Source organism: Aristolochia californica, unplaced genomic scaffold, assembly GCF_029961685.1.
Source record: "Aristolochia californica isolate CCGP_79_NKW_82.1479 unplaced genomic scaffold, dmAriCali1.0.hap1 SCAF_4, whole genome shotgun sequence".
Taxonomy (NCBI): domain Eukaryota; kingdom Viridiplantae; phylum Streptophyta; class Magnoliopsida; order Piperales; family Aristolochiaceae; genus Aristolochia; species Aristolochia californica.
Window position 1 is genome coordinate 38,649,227 of NW_027182103.1, and position 17,417 is coordinate 38,666,643.

At 39.5% G+C, this 17,417-nt stretch overlaps 1 protein-coding gene across 1 annotated transcript in view; it reads right to left on the reverse strand.

Moving 5' to 3' along the window:
• Positions 1-1,182: 1,182 nt before the first annotated feature.
• LOC137962451 (serine/threonine protein phosphatase 2A regulatory subunit B''beta-like) overlaps positions 1,183-17,417 on the reverse strand; it is a 29,395-nt gene continuing 13,160 nt past the window's right edge. Inside the window, exons 8-13 of the mRNA XM_068809321.1 lie at positions 5,153-5,300; positions 4,940-5,049; positions 4,032-4,188; positions 3,829-3,954; positions 3,595-3,747; positions 1,183-1,802 (exon numbers count right to left, since the gene is read on the reverse strand). Coding sequence (XP_068665422.1) covers positions 3,607-3,747; positions 3,829-3,954; positions 4,032-4,188; positions 4,940-5,049; positions 5,153-5,300 — 682 coding nt within the window. The 3' untranslated portion in view covers positions 1,183-1,802; positions 3,595-3,606. The remainder of the gene's footprint in view (positions 1,803-3,594; positions 3,748-3,828; positions 3,955-4,031; positions 4,189-4,939; positions 5,050-5,152; positions 5,301-17,417) is intronic.

Sequence of the window (17,417 nt, forward strand, 5' to 3'; positions counted from 1 at the left end):
TAAGGAATAGGAAGTTTGGAATTGCTTTCTTATAATGCATGAACTCTAGCTTGTTATTACCTAAAAATATTTGGAGCTTTTATTCATCATCATATATAAGGGCATTCTAATCCCTGGTGCTTGCTTAAACCCTAATATTTTATATAAGATGAAGAGGTAAGGACTCAGATACAGGAGCTGTCTTTGAGACCCTAACCGTCTCTTAAACTCTGGTTTTCTTCTTGTAAGTTTTTCTCTTCTTTTTCTCTTACCTTCCCGCAACGTGCTGTTGCCATGTCATAGTGGGTTTTTTTCTTTTACTTCAGCATTCACAGCTAGTGCACATCACTGCACCGGACGCTTTGACAAAGATTATATTTGATAGTGTTGTTCATACCCACTTGCTAGAAAGGTACCCATCAGAAATTATCGTTTGCTAGTTTATCGACCAATTTCATGTTGGAAATCAGGTCATAGATAACTTTGGAAAGACCTCTCTCTCTAAACACGCTAAAGCATACTACCCTAATCCTGACTGTTTTGTTAATCGGGTGTAGACGCATTACATGACCATACATTAAAAACATCAAAGAGTTAAAAAAGATAATAAAATAAAGAAGAAAAGACGTTCGCAGTTTAGATGATTTTAACGAGTACTTGCTGACTATAATCTACTCGTGTCAAACATGAAACCAAAACTCTTTGTTTGTCATTTTTTAATGAGTCAAAACTTAGGGGATCGGGTCAGGTCCCTTTTGGCCATCCCTAGATTGAGATGAACGATAAAGATATAGGCTGCCCATTTGTGTGGGTCATCGACAGTCCTGTGCTTAAAAAAAAAAATCATTTACTTTTTGTATAGGAGGAGAACTAACTGGAATTGTACTTTCACTTCCCTTCCTTCTCCCTCTCTCTACTCTCCACATTCGATGGGCTTCGCCATAGAATGCAAATTTTAATGGCCAATTTGGAAATGTATTGGCTTAAATATGTGAATTTAGCATTTAACCAGATCCAAAACCAATAAACCATTCTGACATTTAAGGAAGCAGCAAATACAAGTATAGAACTACTGAAATGGAATATACATTCCAAGAATGGCTGCTTGCCTAGGAAAAAACCAAGATGCTATTAACCCTGTCCGAATCGAAAAGAATGTAAAGATCACTGTGGTTGACACGAACTTGAAGAAATAACAGATCGTTCAAACAACAGTGAAGCTCCATAGATATTCACAAGCTTTCATCAGGTCATACTAGAGCAGTTAAAAGAACAAAAGGATAAAAAATACATGGGCCGGACACCATTTTCTTCCCTCTTGCAGGACAGATTCCAACTAACAAGACCATCTAGAAGTAAGGAAACAGCAACAGGCAAGACAGACAAGAACCTAAAGCCCAAAATCAAAAGCCAGTAAAAGCTAGAGACAAGCTCCGTCTCCTGTAATTCATGCTTCACCATACAGAACAAACAAAAAAGAAAGACAAAGTAAAAGGCAAACAGATGGTGGACTGATTTCTGAAATTAGAAAAAAATAAACTAATACCCTGAATTTCTGAAGCTATGTTACCCGGTTCTGGTGGATGATTAAACAACGTCAGCAACTGCACTCCAGGTCAACAAGTGCTGAATTAGCAAAGACTTCTTCCAGAAAGCTGCTGGCTTTCATTTCCCATATGAGAAACAGGCAACTGGAAAACATTGGAATCTTATCATTTCATGAAGCAGAACACTGCAGCCGTTCGCCCTGTGAATTGTTTTGTGTGGTTCCGTTGCTTCTTTCTAAGATCAGCTCCAATCATCCAAAGCTTTCGTGTAGACATCTGCAAGACCAAGGGGAAATTAGAACCAAGGAACAGTAAGAATATATCACACACATGACTATAAGGTTTTAAGTGAATAGACAATGCAAAAAAGCCCAATAAATGAGATGAAAGAGCTAGGCCATCAAAACATCCATTTAGCTATCTCTTCACCCCTCTGGATCAAGCCAAAACATACAAACAAGCTTCCAACAAGTCCCACATACAGCATCCAAGACCGATGCGATGAATCTCATTATCTATACTATGTGAATACAACCATACAAATTCTAGTCACAATGAGGTAAATAAACAATCAAATGATGCACATGTAAACTAAATGAAGTCTCACGCGAAGATGGTAAAAGTGATCAAAGGAGGAAATGCTGAGGAACTAAGAAAAAATTGAAGCAAGAAATGCCACCTAAGCATGAAGTATAATCTACAAGCTACGAAAAAGTCAAAAGGAAATTTGACATGATAACCAGGAGTAGCTCCAATAACTGACAACAATGAAGGATAAAAAGTTGCCTTCGTGAAAGCAAGTGGTAAGATGTTTATTCATCCTCAGATTTAGAACAAAGCATCCCCAAATGAATTAATCAAGTTTAAAGCATGCATGTATCATGTTAGCCACATGCTTGATTTCACCACTAACACACATCACATAGTTCCCAGGTGTCCTCATACTTGATGATTTTATTTACAGATTGTAGAAGCATAGCCATGGTCACTAAAAATATGCAAGGGCTATTCTATTAGAAAGTAATTTGGAAGTCATGTTATAATTTTGCTCCAAAAGAGCCATAGAGAATTTAGCCAGTTTTCATTCTCAGTGATCTTCATTTCACATGTAGTTATGACCCAAGGCAAGGGTTTGGAAAGAACAAATTCAAGGGTATAGGAATGACACGTACTTAGAAGAAGTTAGATGAAGCCATACTAATTCATGACAAAAAAAGGTGCATCGATGTTGTTTGTATTCAAAACAGAACATCTTTCACTAAATTACTCAATTCTTCAAACATTTTCTCAATAAGTAAATCCAAATAGGAAATTCTTAGCAAACCATCTTTTTACCCCATTTTTGTGAATTATCACTGAATCCTTAGTTTCCAATGAAAGATTCCAGTGCTTCTATTAGGATGAACGGCTTCAAGTTATGCAACATTTTCTATTCAGAGAAAGAAAAAAGAAATAGTAAAAAATTCTTTCTGATTTCTCCGACTATTATCTTTAATAAAGACTTACAGAAATACTTTTTGAGGTCTAATAGTTTTGACTCTTTAAGAACAGACAACTAAGCAAGAAAGAAAACATAATAGAATGCAAGCATTAATGACGAAGGAAAAAATGGGCCTGGTCATAATAGAGAATTAACTCAATCACGTTAAGTTTCATTAAGGAGACTAGAGCAGGCTACCATGGGAAATAATAATTATAAATAAAATAATGCGAATCTATTATGTTATATGGGCCTGTATAAATATGAACCAGCATTTATATGATATATCATATACAGAAAAGAACATAGTTTTTTGGTGTGATGAAATGAAAGCATTAAATATGAATAAAAAGGGCCTGCTCTTACAGGCTGGGCCTGGTCTCACAGGTTACGACTGTTGAGAAAGGCTACATAGGCAATCCTTGTAAATATAAAGAAATCCCCCGAGTAAATGAATCATTTATAAACTGTGAGGCAAGGATCTGGTCAAAGGACAGGCCTATACTCCTCAAAATATCAATTATTTTATTGAAAGAATGAAGTTTAAATATGTATGATTATTTTATTTGTTGAAGGACTAAAAACTACCTGAGATTAAATTCAGAACGGAGCCTCAAGTGATTCATCCCAAACTTCTGCACTCCCATTGGAGGCATCTTCACCATCTTCTTCCATAGAAAGCCTAATATATTCTCTATGAGCAAAGCGGTCCCACTCCGTCAATGTAGGATCTTCTCGCTCCTGTTCAAACCATTTGAACCAAAAGGTTAACAATAACGTTTTTTATGAGCATCATGTACAAAGTGTAAATGCTGAACATACCTGACGAATAAGGAAGGGATCACGAGTTTCAAATGCCATGAATTTATTCAAATTGAAAAGAATGTTGAAAACATTTCCTGAAAGCTTGCATCCCTTTAAGTCCGGTAGAGTAAAATAGCTCTCTCTCTGCAAGCAAAGGAGCAAGTTGTCACCAACAAGATTAAATACCAAGAATTTTCTGAGAGTGGTTGCAAGAAACTTACTGCTGGCCCAATCATGTCAACCATCTGGCATAAAATATCCTCAAAGAGCACCGGTTCCTGGGCCATGCACTCCATGCGATGCAATTGCTCCTCATAAAAGAATTGCATTTCATTGGGAGTGAGCACTCCGTTGCCATCTAAATCTATACATTTGAACCTGAAACAAAAAAAAAAAATGCAACTTCTCAAATGCCAATACTAAGAAAAATGACAAAACAGCACTTCCCTGAATGTCCTTATTAATGCCTAATCCTGACAGCTACTTCATGTTTAAGGCAATCAATCCAAGGTGGTTGCACCAGAACAAACAAATAGTATGTTATCTCAACACCATTTCTACCATCAGTTTTAACAAGAATCATTTACTTGTTTCCAAAAACTATATCCCTGTGACAACTATTTATAAATGTTTACAACTTTCTGTTTCATATGGTAGTGCTTGTATCATCAAGCAGGAATTTTTATTATATATCTAGCATAATTCCTTAATGACTATGTGTAGATAAAATCAAACTTTATTTGGTGTTCTGTCTTTGTACCTGTAGAGTTTTGCAACCTTGAACCACATGGCGTTTTTTATACCCGATGGTACATTGAAGGCAAGAAGCCATCAATTTTAAGTGTTTTAGCACATTGCAGTACCACTCAAATGAAATGGATCCGCAGACATAATTCTACACATTCAGTAATGACCGAATGGATAAAATTCTAAGCTCTTGAGGATCCGGGCATGTAGCTTACATGCAGTTTAACAACAAAATTTTCATGAGGGATCCTATCTTCAATGTGTTTCCACAAGAAAATAAACAAGCTCAGAAAACAAGTTCAAATGATCAACAGCAGAATCAAAACACACAGCAGAGTAACATTGATCACACTACTCAGAAAATGAAACATAAATAGAATACCAGTATTCAAGACTAGGCTCAGATGATTTATCCTCCTCTGACAACATGAAGTAAACAAAATCCTCATATCCCATCTTCCCCTCAACTTTGCTTGTAAACTTTCTTGGAATCTAAAAGTGAACAAAACAAAAGCATAATGGGAGGATAAATTTGAAATAGATCTCATTTTACAAAGAGATGGAAGGTGATGGTCAGTTTGAGGTAAATACAAACCTGCGAAAAAATTCTATCCACAATCCTGTATGTTAGAGCATGGTTTCCATATCTAATTAGATTTTCTTTGTCAATAAAGAAATCATGATCCGTATCCAATTCCCAGAACTTGCAGTATATCACATAAAAGTGTTCATAAGAGAAATACCTGCACAACACCAAAATTGATTAAGATTATGCTACACATAAAGCATTTGCATCACATGCAACAGCCTTACTAACTACATCTTGAACCAGGGATTAAACCCTCCAAGAATTATTCATGTTGCCTGACAGATTAAAAAAAAAAAAATCTAACATACTCCACAAAGGTAGACATTTAAATCTTCTGCATTTTCTTTTTTCTGAAAAGCAAACATCCATTTCAAAGCCCTAAGGCAAGGAGCATAAAATGGAAGAGGGAGACCTCGTAAATGAAGGATTGGAGGGTAACCTCCTCCTTAGCAAAAGATCGGCATAACCATTTGTTGATCTAGGAACGCAATACTAATTACAAACACAGTCCAAACAGAAATCCAGGATTTGAAAAAGGGCTGACCAATGGTGCCAAGAAGGGTCCTTTTTCCAGAACACCATCTAATGACACAACTAGTCCCCTTCAACATGAACCTTCCATTGAAAGTTATCAAGAACGATCTGCAACGCATGAAGCAGGGCGAGAAGCATAACAGAACTTGAGTCAAAGAATCCCATAGGGCCAGCAAACAAAGCCAGGATATCAACATTTAATTTTCTAAAGATACCCCCAAAACCTGGAGTTACGGGGTTACAAATATAAGACCCATCAAATTTGAGCTTATGGACACCATCCTCAGGAGGCATTGTGTGCAGACTTCGTAGGCGCAGATAAACCAGTAACAAATCTTCAATTATACCTGAGAAGGCCACCTTTGATCTCCTCAAAAGCTTCTAGAGTCCAAAGCCGAAAGGCAATGCGAGACAATTTTTTTAGCGACAGTAATCCAGGAAGAAGAAATCCGCCTAAAACACCTCTTGTTTCTTCCCAGCAGCCCCACAGAATGCAGGCTAGGAAGGCCTTAAGCATTATCTTTCCCAACGAAGAAAGATAAATACCAGAAGACATGGAGATAACGTTGTAAAAGAATTGCGAGAGGCAAAAAAGTAAATCGAACAGATTGAGGTAGTGGGTCCAAATTTTCCAAAAGAAACTACAATTAATAACCATGTGATCAATGCTCTCATCCACCCGACCATAGAAAAAGCAGGTCTTACTTCGAAGGGCTGAACTAGCACTAACCAAATTATCCCTGGTTAAGATTTTCCCATGTCGAGGACTTCAGATAAAGAATTTGATTTTGGGAGGTCAGAGAGAGATGACACGGAAGATGAAGCATGATGATGATCAAGCGAGACCACCACCAACATCTCATAGCAAGAAGCCACAGTGAATTTTCTGCATGGCTCTCAGCTTGTACATTTGATGTCTCAAGAAACATTTCTCTTTAAGTTGGATCCAGGTCCATCCCAAAATATTTTTTTTTGTAACAATGAGAAAATAGATTTCATCAACTTGTTTACATAAAATTATAGCATCACTGTCCCCAAAACAATTTCATACATGTCTGTCACGTCTGTCCAAATAAGCAGATAACAACATTTCCCACTACCCTTAGTAACTAGTAAAAAGTAGCCTGGAAATGATAAAAGTAGTATCCCCTTAATGATGCTCATACTCTCTAAGAAAATGGAGCTCAATATGCCAGAACACAAATTCAGGAAGCATAAGCTTTCATCAACTTCAAGAAAGAACAGAAATTAACAAAAAAGTCAAAATCACAGAATGTAGAAGAACATCAGGTAAGAATGCTACCTATTGTAATAACCAGAAAATAATTGGAGAGCCTCTTGACAAGGCGCTTAGAATGGAATATCAGACATAAGCCACAAGGCATTTAAATATCAATGTGGGCCATATAAGCCCCAAGAACAACCCATAGTCGTCTTTAATATTTCTTTTATTTATTTTGGTTTCGTTTTTATAGTGAGGCTACCGCAATATGAACTTGCTCTTCAAATTTTCAGTTCTCATTTCCTCCAAAAGCTGGTAGAAGATTTGCTTTCTTGAAGCAAGTTTGTCTTCTCATTATAGAAACAAGGTTCAGAAAGCCATATGGCATTAAACCACTGCAATCTAGGAAGATGACACTTCTAGAGCTGCATATTAACTACAACCTGAAACAAGGAGAACAAAACCTGCATTTACATATTGTTTCTCTAAATATTTACTCATCCCTATAGGTCAAGTGGCATCACACTCTTTGGTAGCTAATGGTGTGTCAGATAGGCTAGATAAGAATGGTACATCAAAGCAATCTGTCATTGAGGTAAAGGCACTTGTCCCCAAAGAGACCAGAGGCCTTGCCTCTCGCTCTTTCTTATATTTCATTATTCTTTCTTAAATAAAATTTGATATTCAGTGTAAAGAAAATATCATTTTTTAATTTTCAAAAAAAAAAATAATTACGTTTCATAATGACACTTTTACATACTGATATTACCCACTAAAATATCTATCTTGGTCTCTCTTTTTCTTACCATCCCTCTTAAATATCTATAAAGCTTCATCCTTGAGAATTCGAAGGGCAGTCGACCTCATGTAAAAGAGATTTACTCTCTCTAACTATGCACGCACTAATTAAATTTAACCTGACAGGACACCAAGCTTTTTTTTTTTGTAACAGAGAAAAATACATAAGCTATAGGAGCAAATCCCTAACAACAAGAGATTGTAGATTTGCTCTAGTCTTGGCAAGCACTTCTGCTGCCAAATTGGCAGATCTCGGAATGTGAGACCAAATACAAGAAAATTGATAAGCAATTTCTACAATCTCCCTAAAAGAGTCCCAATGGTGCCACGGGGGAGAGAAAGCATACTCGCACCAACAAATTACTACCTTTGAGTCTCCTTTAATATGTAGAGGGCCACTGCAATTGTCTCTGAAAACGCAAAGCCCATCAAGAAGACCTAGAAGCTCAACCGACGTGGAATCAACAATGCCTAACGGGCCAGCATACGAGAAAAGCTGGTTGCCAGAGGGGTCTAAGATAATTCCCCAAAACCTGCGATCCTGGGATTGCCCAGCGAGAACCGTCAAAATTCAACTTTAGGAAACCGTGCTTTGGGGGGGATCTATTCCTGCATGACTAGGGCCTTGAAAGCAAACCTCATTCTTGCCATTGTGATCCAGTTGTCACAGATAGAGGTGCCCACATAAGAGGAGAAAGGTCACTTGGTAAGAAGCCATATTGAGATTTGACCCAAGACACGTTCAGCTACTCTCTTCGTGGAATCACATTTAGCCTCAAAACGCTTGTGGTTGTGCTCATTCCAAATCCCTTAGGGAGTGAAAACAGTGCAGGCAGAGACCATAAGTTTTCCAAGCCCGGGGAAGGAGGTACCAATGAGCGACTTACTAAAAGATAGCAGATCAGCCGACATACAGAATTGAAGCCCCTTCTTACTTAGGATTGAGGTCCACACTTTCCATGAGTAAGAGCATTGAAGTAGGGTGTGATTGGCTGTCTCATTATTTGAGTTGTAGAAGGGGCAGAGAGGATCAATAGCAAGGTGGCCTCGTCTTCTGAGTACATCAACTGTGAGTATTTTCCCTTGCAAGGCGCTCCATATGAAAAAAATTATCTTTGGCGGAACACAAAGACGCCACGCAAAGAAGATCTCATGAACACTTTGGTTTAGATGCCAACCATTGATAAATTTGTAAGCGGAGGGTACTGAGATGATGCCACTTTTGTCTGGCCACCAAATCAGATTGTCGACTTCTGAAGGCCTCAATCTTAAAGACTGAAGAGATTCCATTAAACTACAAGCCTCTAATGCCTTAGTATCCGAAAGACGTTGCCTAGGGTGCAGGTTCAAACCATCTCCCTCAAAAGCCTTAGCAATTGATATCTCCTTTCGAGAAGATAGGAGAAAAAAATTCCTGGACAAAGATTGAAAGGGTTCCTGTCCTATCCACCAATCCTCCCAGAAATTCAAAGATCTGCAATTTTCAACATAAAATCTGATAGCAGAGGCGAAAGCGGGGATAAGAGAATATATCGATCTCCAAATTGGGGATAAACCCCTACGATTACCTCCCGAAATCCACTATGGAGAAGGACAACCAAGTTTGGCTTTTACCATTTCCTTCCAAAGATTGGAAGAAATAGTGTTAAACTTCCAAATCCATTTTAAAAGCATAGCTTGATTCATTTCCTTTGATTTCCGAATCCCCAAACCACCCATCTATTTTGGTAAGTAGACCTCCTCCCATTTGACCAAATGGTATTTAAAGGCATTACTAGATCCTCTCCAAAGAAATCTTCTTTTTAACTTGTCCATGTCTTTGTATATGGAAGCAGGACAGGGCATAAAAGATAGAGCATAATTCGGAATGCCTGCAATACAGACTTTAAGAGAGTGAGTCTTCTTGCTTTGCTAAGAAAATGGCCATTCTAGGATGCCAGAGGGGTCTCAATCTTTTCCATCACAGGGTTCCACAGACTTTGGTTTATTCAACCATTGAAGAGGGGAAGGCCAACATAAGTGGACGGGATGCTAGATGTCTTACATCCAAAGAGATTTGCCATCTCATCAACAAGATCGGGACTTACATTGAAACCCATGAGGGAAGTTTTCCCCCAGTTAGCTTTCTGCCCCGAGGCTAGTTCAAACAGTCCAACAACTGCTTTCAACCTTCTAGCGCCATCCATGTTACCAATCCCAAAAATGATAGTATCATCCGCATATTGTAATATGGGGATATTAAAAGCCTTCTGGTTGCTAGTTGAAGGCAGCCACCCAAGATTCACCGCCAAGTAAAGCATCGAGTAGAGAAATTCTGCTATAATATTGAAGAGAAGCAGAGAGAGCGGGTCTCCTTGCTTGATGCACCTGAACCCTTTGAAATACCCGCAGACCGTGCCGTTGAGAATAAGAGAATACGACACCAAGCTCACACAACACCTGATCCAGAACCTCCACTTTGCACCGAAGCCCATTTTCTTTATTAACTCATCAAGGAGTACCCAATTTACACAATCGAAAACCTTTTCTAGGTCAAGCTTGAGGGCGATTCTTGGATCCTTGCTACGACTGAAATGATCGATGAGCTCATGAGCTGCCATAGTGGAGTCTAGGTTTTCTCTCCCCTTCAGGAAAGTGCATTGCCCACAGTGAATGACGATAGGGAGCATGACCTTTAGCCTGTGCGCCAAAATTCTTGCAATGATCATATATGCACTTGTTACGAGACTGATAGGCCAGAAGTCTTCTGTGTAATAAAAGTTGCGCCGATGCTACGAAAAGTGATACCATTCGTGAAAAAACCATGAATCATATAAGAGATGTCCTCCTTGAGCCTTGGCCAAAACCTTTTAAGAAAATCTCCATTGAAACCATCTAGTCCTGGAGCCTTGTCACAGTCCATACCAAGGACAGCCCTCTCAATGTCTCTAGCTGAGAAAGGGGACTATAATAGGGAGGCTGCTGCATGGGAGAGTCGGGAGAAACATATGTGCTGGACTTTTGGCCTATTAGTACATTCCTCTGAATATAGATCTGAGAAAAACTAAACCAACACATTAGTGATTGAGGTTCAACACGAAGTTACCTCATTATTAATACATAATGAGGTAATTCAGTTGGATCTCCTTCTTGTCGATGCGACGGCATGGAAAAACTTGGTGTTAGCATCACCTTCTTTCAGCCACTTAAATCTGGCTCTTTGCTTCCATCGAATTTTCTCTTAATGAAGTATAGTATTAAGTTCAAATTTCAGAAAATTTTGGGAAGTGAACTCAGCAGGAGATAAATACCTTTGTTCCTCCACCAAGTCAAGATCTGCAATCCGAGAGAGGAGAGATGCCTTCTCGGCACCCAAAGAGGCACGACATCTTGAAGCCCATTCCTTAATTTTTCCTTTTAAAAATAGCATTTTGAGAGGGAAAGCCCACTCTCTCCTACCGTAGCTTGGACCTTCACCTCACCATCCATTTATAAGAGAATCAAAAATTTTCTCAGATAGCCAAGAGTTTTCAAATCGAAAAGGTGCAAGCCCCCATTTTTCAAAAGAGGTGGAGAGCATTATAGGCTAGTGATCAGATCCCACCTTGTTGAGCACCGGTCCAGTAACATTGCCAAAAAGCTACAACCAGTCAGGGCAGGCCAAAAACCGGTCCAGTTTTGAGAGAATGGGTTACTGCTGACCGTTTGACCAAGTATAACCTTTTTCTAAAGAGAGATATCTCATCAAGACAGCAACCACTAATGAAATCCAAGAAACCCCGCATTGAAGGAGATATGGAGTTTGTCGGAGGCTTCTTCTCATTATAGAAACGGAGAGCGTTAAAATCCCCCGCAAATAGCTAGGGTAATCTCCACAACTTCTATAGCTCGAAGAGCTCTTCTCAAAAAAGAACCTTCTCTCTCTATATCTTGTAGGGGCATAAACTCCTGCCACACACCATACTCAACCAGAGGGTTGGTTACGAAACTGGATTGCCAAAGAGAAGCGGCCTTCAGTAATATTGAGAGCATCAAAATTTGCGGAGTCCCAGGCAACGAAAATGCCGCTGGAGTGACCAATGACGTTGACTACCACCCACTTTATTGAAGGGCATGTCCATAGATCCTTGGCAATGGCATCAGTCATCTCCTGACATTTCGTCTCTTTAAGAATCACAATAGAGGGCTTATACTGGGAAAGGAAACTAGAAATCGTACCGTGTTTGCGGACTGCACCAATTCCTCTGACATTCCATGATAGCATAATAATTTGTTACCTTTCTTTTGGGCTCCCGGAGTGGTGTTGTCCCCCGGCAACAAACCCTTATAAACAACTCCCATTAGGCACGCCAAGTTCATCATTTACTGCCACGTCTCATCATCATATTTGTGGCGTTCAACTTGAAGTTCCTCCACCAGCGAAACGACCTTTCATTTGAGGAAGGGAAGGAGGTCTCAAGAGGCAAAAGTTTGGTCGAACGAGATTCACCATGATGAAAAGTGGTTTCTTGGCGATGCCTTCTTCTTTGGTAGGTTGCTAGGACTGGGGGAGAGGTCGAGTGCATGGAAGCAGTGGCTTCAGATGTTGATGCAGTGTCAGGTTGAAGAAAGTGAGAGGGGAAGTGGGAGGCGACGCCATAGGAAGGGTATCTTGTCCGGCCAAATTGTTTTGGTGGCTGAGTTCTGTGTGAGTGTTGTCTAAATACCAAGCTAGTACTCCTCAGCTAGCCCTGCTAGTCATGCCAACCAGATGGAGGCTATTAAGAGAAAATTCCTTGGGAGGAGATAATTTCAAACATCTTGTCAGCATACTAACACAAAATCAGATCTTGGCATTAGGCTAATTGGGCCACAGAATCATGCCCAACTGTCAAAATGGTTATAGAGACTTTTCCATGCTAAGGACACAAATAGGAACAATCTAGTGATTAATACATATAGATACAATGATCAGACTAAACATCTTTTGGGCCCATCCACTCATTTGCACCTAGCCTTTGAAAATCAATTGGTAAGATTTTCCCCAGCTGTCCCTGGAACTTATATCCGTGTCTGGAGGGTAACTCATACTATGTTATGGTTTAATGAGTGGACATGGCAGTGTTCTTTCCCTAATATTTTTGGGATTGCTAAAGACCCTCAAATTCTATTCAAAGATCCCTCCTTAAAAGGGAAACTGTAGATCTTGGGACCTGAATTTGAGGCTTGGTCCATCCAGTCATGAACCCTTTAAAGTATGCAATTCATGTTTCCTTTCTTCATTTGCACTCATGGTAGAGGAGCAGGAGATGACCATATGGTGTGAAGAAGCTCTTCTGGATCTTGCCTTAAAAGTGTCAAGAATATTTTGGTTCCTCCAAACGCTTTCCCACATGCTACTAAAGGTAAAATTCTCTGTATTAACTAATTAAAAGGCAGAAATCAATTGAGAACCAAATTTACAAACTACATGGTGACTTTCTCTCTCATTTTTGCCTCTTCTGCCCCTCACTTTTCAAGCTCCTTATGATCCTCCTCTGAAAGTTTGCACCCAATTTTGATTCCCCTCGGCTGTGGTCATCTGTGGGTTTCAGTAGAAAATTGCCCCTCCCACCATAGACACTTCCTTACAGTTGGTTTATGAGATTAGGCCATCTGTAACACCTTTCCATCAAGTGGACACAAACCCCTTAGCAGTACTAACTGTGTTGCTGATTTATTGATTAGAAGTAGTGCCTCCACACAAGAGTTCTTTGAGGAGAATACATTTTTGATAAAGTAGCCGTCAGTTGTATTTTGTTGGCTCTTTTGCATGTGGTGGTTTCTTTGCTCCAGTGTCCCTCAATGGAGATCTTCTGTAATTTTTTGCGCTTTTTAATGAATTTCTTTACACATTGTGCACCCTCAGAAAAATTAAGTTCTTTTATATGATATCAAAAATCAGGCAATACTTGAAAGTCAGTAATCCAGAAAGCTTAAGACGACAGCCAGATCCAACAGACCACTGTGGGCTGCTCCACTAGCAGTTTAGGAAGATAGATGTGATGGAAAGAGCTTTAACAATCTGCAAGAACAACCATTTCAAAAGCATTCTCAATTCTAGCAGTTTGCATCTTATAATTGAACCGGACATAGGCTGCTTAATAACTATTGTAAGTTAGGTTTGGATGAAATTGGTGATGACAATGATTATGATGAACATTGGAGCAAGGTTTTCAGGTTTGATTTTCCCAAAATTAGATGCATCTAGTTTTGAAAGTCTGCTGGCTGGACGTTGCTAAAGTAAGAAGAAGATGACCTGAGTTTTACGATTCTTTGCAAAATGGCAACGGAGGTTCTCATCTGAATAGCAAGCACTATGAAGGAGACTTATAGCAACTAAATACCTGTCATGCAGCCAGTGGTCTCCCATAGCATCCCCAATAGCAGTTCTTCAGCCTTGTGGAATCCATCAGTAACCAAAAGGCATGTTGAGAAATGATATGAAAAGCCATGCTTGGGAGGGAAGACTTCAAATTCTGATCTATGGATTGAGAGTACAAAACTCAACTCAGCATTTCCAAGGCTATTCAGATTAGCTCAATATCAAAGCATTGCACTCCAGAATCCCGAGACAACAGAGGGCTACCTAAATCTGAGAAGACCCTAAATGATGCTGAAATGGAGTTGTCAAGTCTACTCTCAATGCTGGATTCTACCTTTCTCTTAAAAGCTGGTGAAGATACTCCATTTGGAGTCCATGCTCCGGTCTTTTCTCAGTACCAAGCAACTAGGACTTGCCAAGTTCCCCTCTCATTGCAGAAGTATCAAGCATCAGCTCTATCTAAAAATTGCAAGTGCAACCCACACCCTCCCAAGGTGCTGCATTTCTTGTGGACTACAGCACATTGAAAAATCCCAAAAAATCCCAACTTGTGAGGAATTATCAGAAGGAATGGGGATGCAGATGAGTCAGTCACATATTATTCCTTTGTTTCTTCAGCTCTGCCATTTGGAGAGCTATCCTCAGTAGATTTAAATTTGGCAAAAGCACTTGCCTTCCTAGCAGCTTCTCCACCTATATCCAACATTTTCATAAGAGCTCAATTCCTTAGATTTGGAACTCACTGTGGAGACTAGCTCTTGCTGTACTTGGCAGCATACTCCTAGGCCTGCCAATAGTGCAGCCAGCTCTCTAGTGAGAGATGGATCAGCTCCACAGCAGCTCACTATCTAGAGGTCATTTCCTTTATGATCTTTGTACTCATGGTGTAGGTATTTCTTTTTGCGGTGGGCTGTCTTACCCCCTCTTGTATTATTTCTCATACCTTTTGCTCTTTGAGCCTTATTGAATTTTAATTCTTATTGTCTTCAAACAAACAAACAAACAAACAAACAAACAAAAGATTAGCTCTTGCTGTAATCTCTTAGTGTTCGATAGAAGTGCAAAAAAGAACATTCCAATTGGTTTCATAGCTCATTGGCAAAAGTTAAATTTTGATGGCATAATCTCTAGTAATCTGGACCCTACTGGGGTTGGATGGGCAAATGCTCTTTAAGTGAATTGGCTAAAGTTAAATTTTGATGGCAGACCCTTTTGTAATCAGGGCCCTATTGGGGTTGGAAGCATGATCAGGAATTATGAGGGTCTAGTATTGCTCTCATTCTCAGGCCCATCTAGTTCATGCAGCTCCTCAAAGACAGAACTCAGTTCTTAAAATTTCATAGACTCAATGATCACGTTGGATTGAACCCAATTCCATCTCAAATGACTAGCCACTTAAGAGGCATATTTCTCAATCTTATAACTCATTAACTTTTCTTCTCATTTCTCAAAGTCCCACTCAACAACCCCTCACGTCCAGGCTTACGAGCCTTAGACACAGGTATAGACTCCCACATCATGGAGCCCACAACATGCAAATAACCTAGTGAACACAAACTAGCCTTGGCCCATGCACACATCCTACTCTGATACCACTGAGGAGATACCAAGACATTTTGTACTGAAGAAGGAATGTTACAAGATCAGGACAATGTAAACTTTTTACACTGTCTAGAAAGATAATAAAAAGAGACAAAATTACAAATAGGATCTCTCGTTGGCTTGCAGATACCTTTTCTAACAACAACAGGAAGATGCAAATTACTTACCTGAGGATGCTTTGGGGCCTTCTTTTGAAATTGGGGCTTGCTGGGCTGCGTTCAGCCGGAGAACCAACTTTCGCTGACAACACAATCATTCATACAATTTTGACACCAAGCTATTTTATCAAAAGATGAAGAGGGTTTTGGGAAGGTGGGAGAGAGAGCTTTTGCTCATTTCTTAACCCACTTCCGTCTCTGATATACCTATAGTGGCTTTTGTGTTGCAATATTAGGCATGGAGTTAGGAACATCCTCCACAGGACTGGGAGCAACAATAGATGTTCTGGACTCCTTGTCTAACTCAGAGAAGAATGGAATATCTTTAAAGAATGTTATATCAGCAAATATAAACGTGTTTGGTTATATACGAGAATAGACAAGAAACACACATTTAATAGCTCAAAAAGACCTTATCAATAGAGAAACCAAACACGTGTACAAAACACACACATCCAAATTTATGGGCACAGTGAGAAAATAATGCAGTTTTAAAATTTAGTATTTAGAGAGGAACCTTTCTTCCAAGTACAAAAGAAGGCATCCTATAGATGAGAAAGCATGTAGTAAGCACTACATCACAGTAATAAGATTTTGGGAGATGCATATGAAGTAACATAGTACGAGCAAATTTCAGAAGAAGACGATTTTCTCTCTGCTACGCCATTTTGTTGTGGAGTAAGCACACATGAAAAACAATAAATTATCCCATGAATCCGACAGAAGATATCAAATTTTTATTACTAAATTTTAGCCTACTATTAGTATCGAACATTCAAAGAGATGCATCAAATTAAGTTTTATTTCATATAAAAAGTCTGAAATACATTGAACACCTGAGACTTCTCATGTAAAAGCTACACCCAAGTAGAACAATTGAAATCATCAATAAAGAATTCAAAATACTTTTTTTATAAAGATGTATTTATATTAAAAAGAGAAATTTTACCAAGGAAGAGGGAGTAAATCCCTAACAACAAGAGATTGCAAGGTCGCGCCCTGCTTGGCTAGCACATCTGCTGCCAAATTTGCGGATCTCGGAATGTGAAACCAAATACAAGAGAGTAGTGAGGTAATATCTAAAATCTCCCGAAAGATGTCCCAATGGTGCCACGGTGGAGGGGAAGCACACTCGCACCATCCAATAACCACCTTTGAGTCCCCTTCAATGTGAAGGGGACCACTGCAATTGTCTCTGAAAACGCGAAGCCCATTGAGGAGGCCATAGAACTCAGCCAACGTTGAATCGGAAATACCTAACGGGCCGGCATAAGAGAAACACTAATTGCTAGATGGATCCGAAATAACTCCCCCAAAACCAGTGATCCCAGGATTGTCGAAAGAAGATTCATCAAAATTCAACTTCAGGTAACCAACTTCCGGGGTAGTCCACTCCTGCATGACTAGAACCTTGGTCCCAAAGTACATCTTTGCCAAATTGCTCCAGTTATCATGGATAGAGGTACCCTTGAAGTAAGAAAAGGATTTCTTAGTCAGAAGCCAAGTGGAAATTTGCCCCGACACCCTGTCCGCTACCCTTACCGTTGATTCACTTCTAGTATTAAAACGCCTTCGATTACGGTCATTCCAAAGCCCCCACGGAACGAAACTAGCACAAGCGGAGATCATCACTTC